This window comes from Lissotriton helveticus, chromosome 5_1 (assembly GCF_964261635.1).
Source record: "Lissotriton helveticus chromosome 5_1, aLisHel1.1, whole genome shotgun sequence".
NCBI classification, from domain to species: domain Eukaryota; kingdom Metazoa; phylum Chordata; class Amphibia; order Caudata; family Salamandridae; genus Lissotriton; species Lissotriton helveticus.
In genome coordinates, this window is record NC_136065.1 from 1,830,008,209 (window position 1) to 1,830,022,676 (window position 14,468).

Below are 14,468 nucleotides of genomic sequence, written 5' to 3' on the forward strand. Positions count from 1 at the left end.
CCCCTTACCCAGACAATCACTGACTTGGATTTTGGTTGCTTACAGCAACATAACCTGTGTTGTTTTTGTGTGTATAGCGCTGCATATCGCACCAGTGGTGTCGTTGCGCTTCAGACGTTGGTTAACAGGAGAGCAGCCGCCTACTCTCTCTCTCAGCCTTCCCACAACTCCGCCCCCTCACTACTTGATTGCACGGCCGCTAGGCCGTGCCTCCCCTACTCTCCTCCCCCCTCCTCCTCTCCTCCCATGCCTGCCTGCCTCAACTCTCCGCCTCCCGCCCCCTCCCCCTAGTTTATTGTGTTTATTTGTATTTCTCCCCCAGGTCGACTGCTGTGCTAGGCTCCTCTCGTTGCGCTGGGTCCCTCCCTCCAAACTTTCCTGGCTCATTCACTTGCTTACAGTCTGCTGCTGTACTGAAGGTCCCCGCTCCCTCTGCCGAGTGTTTTGTTTCTTCTTATACCAGCAGCCGCACATGGTAGTCTGGTTTACGGAAGTTTCTGTACCAGAATTAGTGGCTTGTACATTGATGGCAGCCACCCATGTCAAACCACGTTTGGTGCCGACACTGTTCTTCGGCTGATAAAGGCAGTTTGCCTTCACGACGGAGGTCTGTGTGAGCCCACGCTGCAGCAGGGCGCATTATTAACCCCTCTGCTCACAATTGACGAATACTTGTTAATGTACCGGGAGCACAAATGGGTGTCTTGGAACCGGAGGACGTTGATCGGAATTCACTGCAGGCCCCTTACCCAGACAATCACTGACTTGGTTTTTGGTTGCTTACAGCAACATAACCTGTGTTGTTTTTGTGTGTATAGCGCTGCATATCGCACCAGTGGTGTCGTTGCGCTTCAGACGTTGGTTAACAGGAGAGCAACCTAAAAGTGCGATTTTAGGATATTGCCAGGTTGTTATGATAGTAGAAGCTTAGTTACAAAGGCGCTGCTTTAATTCGTTTTGATAAGTGCTGCGTTACAGCCTCGCAAGCTCAATGTGGCATGTTAAGGACCGCCCATGAAAATTCCACTTCACCAGTAGAGAACGGTTCCAATTCGATAGGACTGACCTTGTGTAAACCTTTGTCCTGTATAGTTCTGAGGCAAAAAACGATATTATGATACAGTACAACCATTTGTAAATAGACTTCTGAAATTTCTGTTTCGCACTTGCACATTTTCCTATTATTCTTCATGTAATCTTTTACCGATGTCCTTAACTTAAACAGGGGCAGGAGGTTGTGAGGTTGCTCTTTCCCATTTATTGTTCATTGTTGATGAAGGTCTGAGTTAAAAAGTTAAGACGATGTGAGCATTAATCTCCATAAGAAATTCACATACCCAATGCAAGCATCTTACACTGTATGCAGTTCACTTTCAAAATGAGATTATCTAAATAAGCCGTTTAAGTCAGTGTTGTTTTCAGTTGACTCTCTTATTTACAGATACACGACATTGGAAAATGTCCAGACATAGCCCTATAGCCTAGTTTCATAAGTCTAATGACATTTGGAAAGAGGTTCAAAGTTTTACACTTTTTTAAACCCGGTTTTATTTATTTTTTCTCTGCAAATAATCAACTCTATATGGTAGGATAACAGTTTCCAAAGCTAGAACATTCCCTTCCCCCAGGAAAAACACTTACTCCTGACCTTCACAGAAGTCGTGGTTCAAATGGGAAATGTTATAAAAAAAAACCTGTAAGGTTAACCACAAATGGGCTTATTTACAAACCCCTTTCGCCATCAGTGCGCCACTTTTAAAATGGGAAAAAGTGGCATACTTGTGGTGCAAGGGGCTTTTAAATAAGCCCCTTAAAAGCACCTTGCGCCACAAGTACACCACTTTTTCCCATTTTAAAAGTGGCACACCGGCGGCGCAAGGGGCTTGTAAATAAGCCCTAAAGGTTCACCACCTTGTTTTAGGAAGAGCCTGGGCAGTGCATGCGCTGTGCGAGAAATACAGTAGTGGAGTATGGACTTGAAGCCCCGCCCACTCTCTGCCCATATTTGTAATTGGCTTGTGTTATTGTCCTTCGAAAACACTGGCCTCCGATTCATTATTAGGCTAGTTAGTCCCTTCTTGGTACTGCCTTGTCTGCTTTTGTTACCTCCCATAAGGACTGGCCCTTTTACTTGTCTTGTTACACGTTTTTCTTTATCTTGGCTCTCAACACTATTTTATTTAACGATTTGCCCCTATTTCACCCACTGCCTTGCGGGACGCCCCCCCTGCTTTTATTTTATTTACTAATGGTGCTCCCCTTTAACGATAGTGGCCGCGTTTTAGTATTTATTTATTTTAACAGCACAGTCCGCGTTTTTTATTTAGCAGCTGCGCTTACTTATTTATTTGTTTGTTTACTAGCGCCCATGCCACGCTTTCACATTCAAAGAGGCCTTGCCCCTTTCTTTACACAAACCACGTCTAAAGAAAGGTGCACAGCCGACATTAAAGTAAAAGGGTGGCATGGGTGCTTTTACCAAAACCAAACCATCAGTTTGTCAACTTGACAAACAGATTCTTTTCTTTTGTCAAAGCACCCATGCCGCAGTTTCACTTCAATGTAGGAAATGCCCCTTTCTTCAGACGCGGCGTGTCCAAAGAAAGTGGTGCGGCCTTCATGAATTTGAAAGCGCCGCATGGGTGCTAGTAAATTTTAATGCAATAGGTCTTAAATTTTTTAGAGTTTAAGCTATTGCATTGCCAATAGCTCAAACTCTCGTAACTGCGAGACCTATTGCATTGCAAATGCTTGTTAAACCCAGTAGCTAGCCTGTTAATTAAATTGCTTTCTTGAAACAACTGTTAACTATCCCTGCTTTGTAAAACATAAAATACACCTCCCACCGTTTTCAGTCGACCCTCTTTAAAAAGAGGGACATGAGCTACATTTCTTAAAATTTGCTGGGACAGCTGGTTAAAAACTGGGATCGTCCTGGCAAAATGGGGACGCCTGGTCACCCTAGTTCTGCTGAACCTGTGGTGTTTTCGCTGCATTCCACTCGTTCATTTACAGTCACGTGATACATTGAAATCGAACGCACGTAGGCATTGCGTTTACCCTGTTAATTAATTGTTGCTTTTACTGTAACCTTCCGAGCTATTCGATATGGTGCTGAAAGCCACGGGAAGGAAAGGGCAGAAGTTGCAAATAATTATTAATTTCAGTGGTAAAATTTCAGTCCATTGCCCCCTCCTTTCCGGCTTGACAGCACACTGCATGGCTCACGTCTTTCCCTTCTTCTTCGTGTGGCAGTACACAGCACACAGAACCACAGCCCATGGTGAACAGCAAACACAACCTCAGCAAATACCGCCGACGCACTCCAATACATGGGATTCTACCCGGGACGAAATACGCAGCGACTAATTCTAAGTACCGAAATTATGACTCAACATACTGCTCAGCCGCGGCCTGTGCAGGTAAGAGCAGTGTGGCGGCGGGCCGTGTGAGGGGGGATTTCGACAGACGATGAGGAGGGAAAAATAAATAAATAATTAATTTTTCAACGTCTGTCGAAATCCCCCCTCACCCGGCCACACCGCTCTTACCCGCACGGGCCGAGGTTGATACCGCTGCTAATGTCCCTTGCTGATCGATTACAGAGACTACTATTTTATTGATGTTTAATTTAATATAAGAGCCTTGAGAAAGCCCCAGGCCCGATGGGCCAATAAATGGGGTGAAACACGTGTTGGCTGTTCCTACAATAACCAACCTGTGAATCTCATTATGAATGTTGCACATGATGGAAGCCAGTTATGAAGAATAAAATAGGATACAACAAATAAGAAGCAGCGCTTACTTTCTTTATAATACAACAACACTTGTATAATGGAATAAGAAAATATTTTAAATTATATAGGAGGATGCACTCACTTTCTTCAAAATCGTTACAAACAGAGGCACGGAAGGTCCAAACCTCGAGTAGAGTTCCACCTACAAAAAGAAAGGGCATTACTATCCAGGAACAGAGAATTGGACCTTGCAAGCTATATACTACAAAAACAGTAAATACAATTATGAATAAAGATTTGAATCGAATCGATTATAAAACATTGAATAACATCACTTTCACATAAAGTTGACACCTCGAACAATAACAGTACATTTAACAATAACACAGAAAATTATGGGACAACATAAATCGGGCATATAATAGTTGAACACAGAATATTGACAATATAGAACAGTAGGGCTCAGAATGTTAGAACATTCTGTAATGGAGCATCAACCAAGTGCACACACCACAGGAGATAACACAAGGAATAACAACACATATAATACTATAAAAAACCTACAATATTAGCTTTCGTAACAGCACAACTAGAAACTCGATAAAACAGCACACCAGCTCAATGAACAGCAGGACAAAGCAGTAGCACATATAATAATAACGCAGATGTCAGCATAAATAATGCTAGGCGAGGAGAGGGTTGAACTCGTCAGAGGCTGGTGAAGGGATAGGTAAGCTGGTGTGGGCATGGGAGAAGAACGTCCTTAAAAAGGGATACATGTGGAAAGAGGAAATCTGTAGGTGTTGTGTGTGTGTGTGTGTGTGGGAGAAGTGTCAGTTGAGGAGAGAGGAGGACAGTGGTGGAAAATTGTATGTACGGTGGTGGGAGAGAGCCTCTCATAGGAGACCATCTGGTGTAGGTGTATAGAGAATGGACGTGTGAAGGGTCCTCTGTGGTGTTCAAGTCGAAAGGTACCTGGAGTGTGTGTGTGTGTGTAGAAGTATCTAGCATGGAAATGTGGAGGGTTACCTGGTTTGGGAGTGAGGAGAATGTATCTTTGGTGGACTTGTGGAAAGGTATAGGCTGAAGGAGTGTTCCAGAGTGACATATCTCATGGGTGTGCGGAGAGGTAGCTGGTGTGGAAGGTGACTGGTGTGAGAATTTGGAAATGACACCTGGTGTGAGTGCATATGAGTGTGATGATAGGGCATATGCTGTGCATACATAGAGAGATGTCTGGTGTGAGTGGTCAATAGTGCATCTGATGTGCATGTGATGAGAGGTATCCAGTGTGAGTGTCTGCAAGCTATCTGGTATGGGTATTGTGGACATATGTTGAGTGAGTGTAGAGGTATTTCGTATGTATGTGTGTGTGTGCATGTGTGTGAAGAGGTATCTGGTATGTATACATACTAGAGAACCATAGTGATCTAGGCACTGGCTCCAGCTTTTGCTGACGCTGTACCACCTGCAAATTTGTCCCTACTTACCTACTACTTTTAGAAGGTTTGGAATGGACGTGGTCATTTCTGTTCCTCTTGTGAAGTGAAAAATGAAACACGCCCCAGTACAGCCTAACACTAGGACTGAGAGGAGCACTGACAGCCAAACTGCTGCTACTGCACCATGTGCTCAGCTAACGAGAGGCCTCCTGGCAGAGCTTGGCGCATCACCGATATCCGGCCATGCAAGCCCAGTTTGAGCTGCAGGCCGTAATCACTGCACTCTTACTGCCGAACATGGCTGGAGATGCTAGTGGCACCCTGCACCAGAAAGCTGCCATCTTGTAGGAACCTTTACACAGTGGCAGGCACCAGACAGATAATTTCTTCTGCGGGGCTCGCCTCCAGACGGCTTCAGAAGAACTATTGTGGACAATACCAATACTTACAGTTGCTCTGGGTTAACCAACAGATTATCATTGGTTGGCTTTCTTGTCAATCTCATTTGCTTACTGTTATTCAGTGGCTTACCTTCTTCTTGTGTTCGGCCTGCCCTTGCAGCAAAGCTTCTTTACCATCGTTTTGATTGGAAGACATGTAGCCTTACATTGCTTTCAATCAAGGAACTACTTTTGTTTGCTTTGAGAACTCCTAGGAGTGCCTGCTCTCTTCCCTTCACCCCTGTGCGCTGGTTTCTCCTTCTCATTCCTGCTCCTTTGCTGTCAGTGTTGTTCTTCCACTCTCGTAGCGTGTCATTGCTCCCTCTACCCCTCCTGATCCCTATCCGCTTCTTTATAAGCCCCAACTCTCCTTTGCTGACCCTCCCCTCTCTGTTCGCCGCTCGTCAGTGGTACCACTTGCTCTCCACAACCCGCTCCTTGTTAATTTGTTTAAAAAAAAAACTTTTTACGAGGCCTGGCTGCTGCAATTTGCCACAAGGCAGCAGGGCCGGACTGGCTACCGGGTGTTTTGGCATGCTGCCAAGCAGGGGGCTGATTTTGTTTATGGGGACCTGCATGTGCTCAACGAAATTCGTTTTGTGTTGTTTATTTCGAGGCCCACACAGGTCTCCATCAACGAAATTAGCCCCCACCGCAGTGACATCAGCCCCCAGCTCGGCAGCATGCCAAAACACCCGGTAGCCAGTCCGGCCCTGCAAGGCAGCTCCTTCCTAAAATGCACTTTCATGCATCTTTATTTAGGTTTTACGTTTATTTCCTTAAGGACATCCTCCTTCTTGGAACGGTAAAGCAAAAACAAAACAAAATAACCGCCGCATCAAGATGTATGCACGTGGTTGAATGGCAACGCATGCGCGCTTAGACCTAATCACACTGGCTGCTCTTGCTTCATTATGCATACATGCTCATGTGCGATGACGCATAGGTGCAGGGCTTTAAGTGGGCCGGGTCCTACCGGTGGTCAACACTAAAAAGCAGGTGCTGAGATGGCTCCCTATCGGGTTCTCCATTTTTGCCCTCACCTCCAGGGTGAAAAAAAAAATCTTAACTCTGCAGCAGTGCCACTCTTCACTGCCTTTGATGTAAATTCAAAGCGACTCCTTATAGTTCTTTCACAGGCTCATCGTTTTTCAGTATTCTATACAACGAAGCCATAGCTATTCCTTATGTATCTTATGCAACTAACAACTATTGACAAAGCCAATTGTCCTGGCTTGTTGTAGGTGTAATGTTACTTGTTGTATTATATATCTGAATGCAATGATAGATGCAGCAAAATAGCAGTCGGGCTGCAAACTATGCTAAGCACAGATTTTTAACTAAAGTGTTTTTAAGCCACACCCTTAGTTACATCGAACACGCCTCTTTGAGAGACCCCCAGTTTTTTCCTCACGCTTAAACCCCTGCATGTGTGTGTATAATTCATTGTACTTTTTTGCCAGTACTTTCCAGCATCAGCCACAAGCTCTTTTTAAAACATTATCCAATGCTGAACAGAATCTTCAAAAACATTGGAAAAGGCAATAGGTCGATCAGGGCCGGCTGGCTACCGGGCGTTTTGGCATGCTGCCGAGCTGGGGGCTGATATCACTGCGGTGGGGGCTAATTTCGTTGATGGAGACCTGCGTGTGCTTCGAAATAAACAAAGTAAAACGAATTTTGTTCAGCACATGCAGGTCCCGATCAACGAAATCAGCCCCCAGCTCGGCAGCATGCCAAAACGCCCGGTAGCCAGTCCGGCCTTGAGGTGGACAAGGGCAAAGCCAGAGGGCGAGGCTATTGGCTTTGCTAATGCTTGTTAATTTTAGAAATACGGCGTGTTGAGTAACAAAGAAGATTTAGGTTTAGGTAACTACCTGAGTAGCAGAATAAACCACCATAAATAGCCATTGTTTAGGGATCATTTCTGAAAGGTTTCTCAAGGCTTTAGGGTTCTTTGCAGCACATTGAAGTGATTGGAGACAGATAACAATGCCAGACTGCACTTGGCTTCCTCCTCCTCTGGGCCGCGCCTGCTCACTGCCACATTTTAAACTGCAACAGAGTGTGTAAACCAGTCTGATTAAATCCAGTGAACTAAAAGTTACACATAGCAATTATTGCATTAGCCCACTCAGTTAACTTTGTGGCGCTGCAACTTGCAACCTATTGGTGTCATATCCGTTTCTTGAGAAAGCCATCCCACTGATCTAGACTCTTTAGATTACAATTTACCATCTACTAGTTCTATTTACATTTCACAAATTAAGTGCTAGCCGTGAAAGTGGCCTGCACCAGTGGTGGATGTTGGCCGCATCACTTATGGAAGTGGACGGCATACTTCTAAGAACAACATTGGCAGCTTGCATATCTGTGTTTTTTAAATGAATTAAGCATTGTGTCACCGTGTGGAGAGAGCATCTGAGTGGGTGTTTGCAGAACATTCTGGTGTGAGTGTATGGAGAGGTGTCTGATGTAGTTTTTGAGAAGAGCCCTCTGGTGTGTGTGTTATGTCTGTGTTTGTGTATGTACATGCGGGGAGAGGTATCTTATATGGAGAAATGGAGAGATATCTGGTGTAGGTGTCTGAGCGGTGTCTGGTGTGGGAGTGTGCAGTGGTACCTGGTGTTGGTGTCTCAGAGGTAGGTTTCTGGCATGAGTATGTGGAAACAGCCACAGCTGCTGCAGGTAAGAGTGGTGGGGCCGGCTGGGGGGGATTTCGACAGACGACCACGAGGGAAAATTAATTATTTATTTAATTTTCCCTTGTGTTCGTCTCTCGAAATACCTGCAGCGGCCGCGGCTGTGTGGAAAGGCATCTAGTGTCTGTGGATGTGTGTGGAGAGGTACCTCAATCCATCAGGATTTATAAAGTGAGGCAAATCACCCGTGAGGGTCTCACGGCGAGGGAATTACTAGCTGCTTCGCAGTGCTCTGTTTATTCCATGTAAGTAGTGAAAACGAGGGAAAAACACTCCGAAAAATGGGGGGGGGGAGGAGAAAGCAGCAGGAAACAAGGCAAAAGCAGGAGAAAGCACTCAGAAAAACGGAGGACAGAAAGGACAAAGCAGTATAAAATAAGGGCAAAGCAGGAGAAAGCACTCAGAAAAACAGGTGGAAAGGAAGGAGAAAGCAGTAAAAGGAGGCAAAAGCAGGAGAAAGCCCTCAGAAAAACAGGGGGAAAGAAAGGAGAAAGCAGTAAAATGAAGCAAAAGCAGAACGCACTTAGAGCAACGGGAGCATAGGAAGGAGAAAGCAGTAAAACAAAGCAAAAGCAAGAGAAAGCACTCAGAGAGACAGTGAGGAAGCAAAGCAGCGCACCAGCATGAGAGAGCTGGGCTGGTGGTTTTCTGTGTGTATGTGGAGAAGCAACTGGTGTGTTGTGTCTGTGTGTTTAGATGTGCACGGAGAGGCACCTAATGTGGGTGTGTAGAAAGGTATCTGGTGTGTCTATGTTTGCAGGCATGTGGAGAGGTATGTGGTGTAGGTGGGTGGAGAGGCATCTGGTGTCGGTATATTGAGAGGCCATTTGGTGTAGCTGATAAAGAGATAGCAGCTGTGCATGGATAAACAATTGGTTTTGTGTTTGTGTGTGTGTGTGTGTGTGTGTGTGCATGGAGAGGTATCAAGTGTGCGTGTTTGGAGAGGTCTCGGATGTGGGTGAGTGGAGAGGGGTCTGGTTTGGGTTTGTGCAGAGAAATCCTGTGTGTATTTGTGTATGGACGGAGACGCAACTGGTATGTTTGTGTGTGTGTGGAGTGGTCTCTGGTGTGGGTATGTGGAGAGTCATCTTGTGTGGGTATGTGGAGAGTTATCCCATGTTGTTTCATAGAGACAAAACATCACTTGTGCGCAAAGGGAAGAAGCATGTTGTATTTGTAGCACTATAAGGCTCATGATGGGGACTTACAGAGGAAAGGGCTGCACCTCAAAGGGTCCCATACCTCTCCCTCAGACCTAATCATAGTAGGACACACATGGACTCAGTGGACTCATGGGTCCATAGGGGATGTGTGCACTCATTTTAAGAAAGGTGGAAACATATCCTTTGGTTTCTAATATGTTCTCGTGCAATCTTGGCAGAGCCTTAACTAGCAGAGGTGACCATGAAAATGAAATGCCAATGCAGCTGTTTTTTTTCTTTGTGAACCTTCATACTCTCATTATTGTACAACCGCAGGATACTGCTCAACTCGGGACAGGAATGTATACATAATGGGAGCGATCCTATATTACGACCTTCCATCTACCCTAGCCTCCATTGTTTTTATTCTTCCCAGGAAACAGTCTCACTGACTTCAGACACTACCAATGCGTAAGTAATGATTCACAATCCTCCACCAGCCAAGTCAAAGCTTTGAGGGGCCTGGGGCAAAAACACCACGGGCCCCACATAAATTTACAAACACCTGTTTTAAGCGTAGAAGGGAACATGCAGCTCCAGCATTTGACGCCATGTAGGAGTTATAGCCGTGATCGTTGCCATGAATAATAAGCAGGGCAGTCTTGCGTCAAAATCTATAGATTTTTTCCCAGGTCTGTGGCAACCAAGTTATTTTTCAAAACTCAAATCTAGGATCTTCTGTGGTGAGGCACTTGAGACAGAGTGGGAGAGAAGATTATGAGGTTCTTTCCTTGTGCTTAATTTTGTGTTGTCTTTGCAGGTATGGCAAGAGGGCCAGTCCCGCTGAGGTCCTGATATCTGACCTGCTGTATGGAGACAACGTAGATAACCCCACGCGATCACGGTAAGCCTACAGCCTTCGCCTCCAAACAGTGCTGTTTGCGATCACAAACTAGGCTTCATCGCTGTGACTGAGGACCACTAGAGTAAGCAGCAGTTCTTCTCGCATTCATCCTTTCAAGGATACACCTAGCTGAAGAAGACACGCCATTTTCAGCATTGTACCAAGGTGATCTAGCGGGAGACGACAATAACAAAGTGTATAAAAGCGATCCATACACTGAGACGGTGCCCCAGTTAGAGACTAAATCACACTGAACAATCAGTAGTCAACAGCCCTGGACTTTTCTCGAACCAATAATTTAGGAATCCCCAATCCTTCATTAGGCCCATCAGAGTAATCAGCACTTTGCTGTACTGTGCCCAGCGGACTGATCCACAATCCGTAACTCTAGAACAGTGGTCCTCAAACTTTTTAATACTGCACCCCCTGAGTAAAACAAAATCACAATTATTCTCTTAAATTGGCGATGCTTACATATGTCTAGACATATTTAAACATTGCAGTTAAGTTCAGTTACTCCTTTAAAAATGTAATCAAATACATGGTTGTCAAACATACAATTCTGGTGAAAGCCCTGTTATCAGGATGATGCTTCTCTTGGCTATAGCCTGGCGCCCCCCTTTGGTTCACCTAAACCCGCCCCCCAGGGAGTGCGGCCACCCAGTTTGAAGACATCTGCTCTGGAATATGTCCAAATGATCACTGAACAATCCCTACAGTAGAATGTTACCTGCAGACCGATCAGCAGTCCCCAGCAATACAGTAGGCTCAAAGCATCCAACAGCAGATTATCACAAACAGACTGATTGGCAGCCCACAATAATAGACCCGCCCCAAAAGATCAATTGGCATTTTTGAACAGGCAGCGTGCATCATATAACTACAGAGTTCCCAAAACTAAACTGGTTCCAACAGATCAATTGACAAATGTGAAGTCTAGACTGTGCCAAACCGTCTATTCTGTAATCCTCAACACTAGACCATGCCCAAAAGATTTAGTGATAATCTCTAGTGAATGACTATAATTCTACAAATGGTAGATGTTTCTCCAAGAACAAGACAGTGTTGCCAGCCTGTAATACTCGTTGTTCCCCTAAGGGTTTCAGTCAATTACCTCTTACAGCTTACTTCTCTTAGAAAGCAGTGACTTTATGTCCTTGTATTGTAAATAAGGGAGGTGGCAGTCTGCCCTGCGCCTCGGCGTCTTTTCTTCTAGTACCAGTAGTGTCTAGACTTGAATTTGCCAAGCTTCACACCAAGATGTGGACAGAGCAGGGTGTAAAGTGCAAAATAAACAAAGTGAGTGTGAACATGTAGCATTTGCAAAAGTGTTGGGCAGCTAAGAAACAGAATTTCAAAGGCCTCTGACTCATAATGGGCAGAAGAGCTGGAGATAATTGGTACAACACCCACAACTAAGTAGGGGCTCTTGGGGTTACACAATAATTATAGGGTATGACCAGAGATAACATCCTATGTTAATAGACGCAAAGTAAAGTTGCTACTAGTCAATCACAGTAGCATCAGGAATCAGGTGTCACACTCTGGAACAGCTCTACCAATTGAAAACAAGTATTGAAAAGGATTCCCTTTACTGCTGGAAATGATGAACACTTTTACCACCTTAAATAACCTTAGCTGTTTCCCTCACTGACAGACAAACAGTCTAACCCCATGCTGTCAATACATGCTTATATCTGTCAGTATGCTGGCAATACTGTAAACTGACACCATAAATCCAGAAGGTTAGCTAAACTTGTTAAGTGTTAGTTTTTAACATCACATATCACAACCGAGCAAAATTTCAAGATGGAACATAGCTCTAAAAACAAGGTTGATGCCGCAGATAGATTGCTAAATGAGATGAAATAATTGAACACATTCTGAAGAAGACCATAGAGAATGATAGATGGCCAAAACATTGTTGACATTTCAAGATGATGGTAGATAGGCTCTATTGCAGCCCCTGTGTAGCCAGTATATTGTGTGGAATCAATTGTTGAAATACCAAAGAATACCACATCTCACTCACTACGTGTGTGTGTGTGTATATTTATATACATATACGCACATACATACACACGCATATATATACAAGCGCAATGTGTGATTTGCAAGCTTGCTCTGGTGGAAACAGGGGGAGGTAAAGACCAGGGGAGATTTGTCAGAGCCTTTAGGTACTAACTTATGTTTCAGTGATCTGCCAATTGTCCACTTTCAGCGCCAGGACACTCTAGCCTGAGTAGCTGTGCGCTTTACCAAATCCGCTCATTCTTTCATTCATTCACTCATTCATTCATTTCATGAGTTTGTTTATTCTGAAAAATATTAGATGCTTGACAATGTTTCTCTTTCTATTTGCAGATATGACGACTCCTACATATGGTGACTGTGGCCTATCTCCCGCTTACCCATCTCCTTTTTGATGTACCAATTATTGTTTTTATTGCGTCATTTTTCATTTTAATTGACACCCAATGATCCCAATCTGTACAGAGCATCTTCCTTCTCCAGGTTCCTGTCGACCGACCAGTTTCTGCATTGCCTCCCCCCACTGCTACGATGAGAGAGGTCCCATCATGACGCGGGTTGTGGTGTCGATGGGAGAGCACAACCCTAATGTGGGACACGTTGGAAGCTATCCATTGAAGGAGAAAGGGGTTTGGTGGGTGGGTGGCATCTGCTCTCGTCAATATTGTGAAAATGTGTGTGTGCTGTTCCAAAACGAGGGCCAGCTGCGGTGATTTCTGATAGGCTGTTTCTGTTGCCGACTCTCTCTCTGTTCTCCGTGAATTCTCTGATCCACGATCACAATAAAGAGCAAGTTGAACGGAGAGTGTTGCTACTAATTTCATCCTGATGAAAGTGCTGAAATACGTGAGCTCATTGTCTCTTGACAGGTTAGTGACTTGGGTTTTGTCTTGATGGAGAACCTCAGCTTATGAGATGACCACCTCCTAGGACATCCGCCCTGTGAAGGCGGCCTGAGGCCAAAGAGTGCAAAACCTCAGAACATGGGTGCTGAAAAGATGGATTGACTTAGGGATATGAGACTCTGAGGAGCACATAGTCTACTGGATGGCACCCTCATACACATGCATGCTCTCAAAGGGTGACATCCTGAGGGATAACAGAGCTCTAAAGTTGGATGTGATTGAACCTCTGAATGGTTGATTGCACAATGATAGATAATACAACAGGAGACCCATAGATCCAACCAGGTCTGGCTCAGGATAGCAACGGGCTCCTGAGAAAGGCATAACACAAAACGTTCTTCATACATAGCACTTAAACACTCTACCTTCTACACCCATGTAAGAGGTACCACACACCTCCCTCTCAACACACATACATCTACATTTGTCTTTTCATATATACTCCCTTAATATAATAACCCCCCTCCACTTTATCAGAACCACTCGCTGCAAATTTCCCACTTTCTCATAAAAAGTTTCAAGTACCTTTAAAAGGTTCCTCCTTCCGGAATGAGGTCCAGTCACACGTTGGTTCCCTTCTCTACCAAGCGTGGTTTCTTTACCCTGCCGTAGGGCCTCACACCTACCTCCATATTTAAGCCATCTTTCTACAATTTGTTCTTTCTTCTTCTGTAACTTCTCCACTTTAGTTCTGGCTTCATCATCCACCACACGCCTTCTCCCTCTCCTCAGCAAAGCGGACATAATAGCATGTTGGATACAATTCCCTGTAAAACGTAAAAAATAATGAATCTAGTAGTTGAATGAGGCACTGTACACCTTTCATCCATCAAGCACTCACTTGTATTCCTTCTTTCAGTGTTAGGTTTAATTTTCAACTAGGCTATTACCTAAAAGTGGGATATGCTTATGTTTGGTTGCATTAACTTTCAAAATTCCAGTTAGTCACATTGATATATAGGTATTCCAGGGTGAATGTATATTCCTGCACTTGCAACACCAAATTTCATATTCACTATGCATCATCCAACCGCGTTATCGCTAAAACTCCCCCAAAGGTTTGTTATCTGTCTGAAGTACGTATCCCTTCGCCCAAATATAAGGTTGAAACTTCCTAACTGTTAACATTTTCTTTGTGACCACACTCTAACATAATTCACGCCCT

At 44.5% G+C, this 14,468-nt stretch overlaps 1 protein-coding gene across 1 annotated transcript in view; it reads left to right on the forward strand.

Annotated features, from left to right (window-relative positions):
• Nucleotides 1–13,201, forward strand: part of LOC144753836 (peptide YY-like) — a 30,245-nt gene extending 17,044 nt beyond the window's left edge. The window contains exons 2-3 of the mRNA XM_078641394.1: nucleotides 10,284–10,367; nucleotides 12,732–13,201. Coding sequence (XP_078497520.1) covers nucleotides 10,284–10,367; nucleotides 12,732–12,756 — 109 coding nt within the window. The 3' untranslated portion in view covers nucleotides 12,757–13,201. The remainder of the gene's footprint in view (nucleotides 1–10,283; nucleotides 10,368–12,731) is intronic.
• Nucleotides 13,202–14,468: the final 1,267 nt, after the last annotated feature.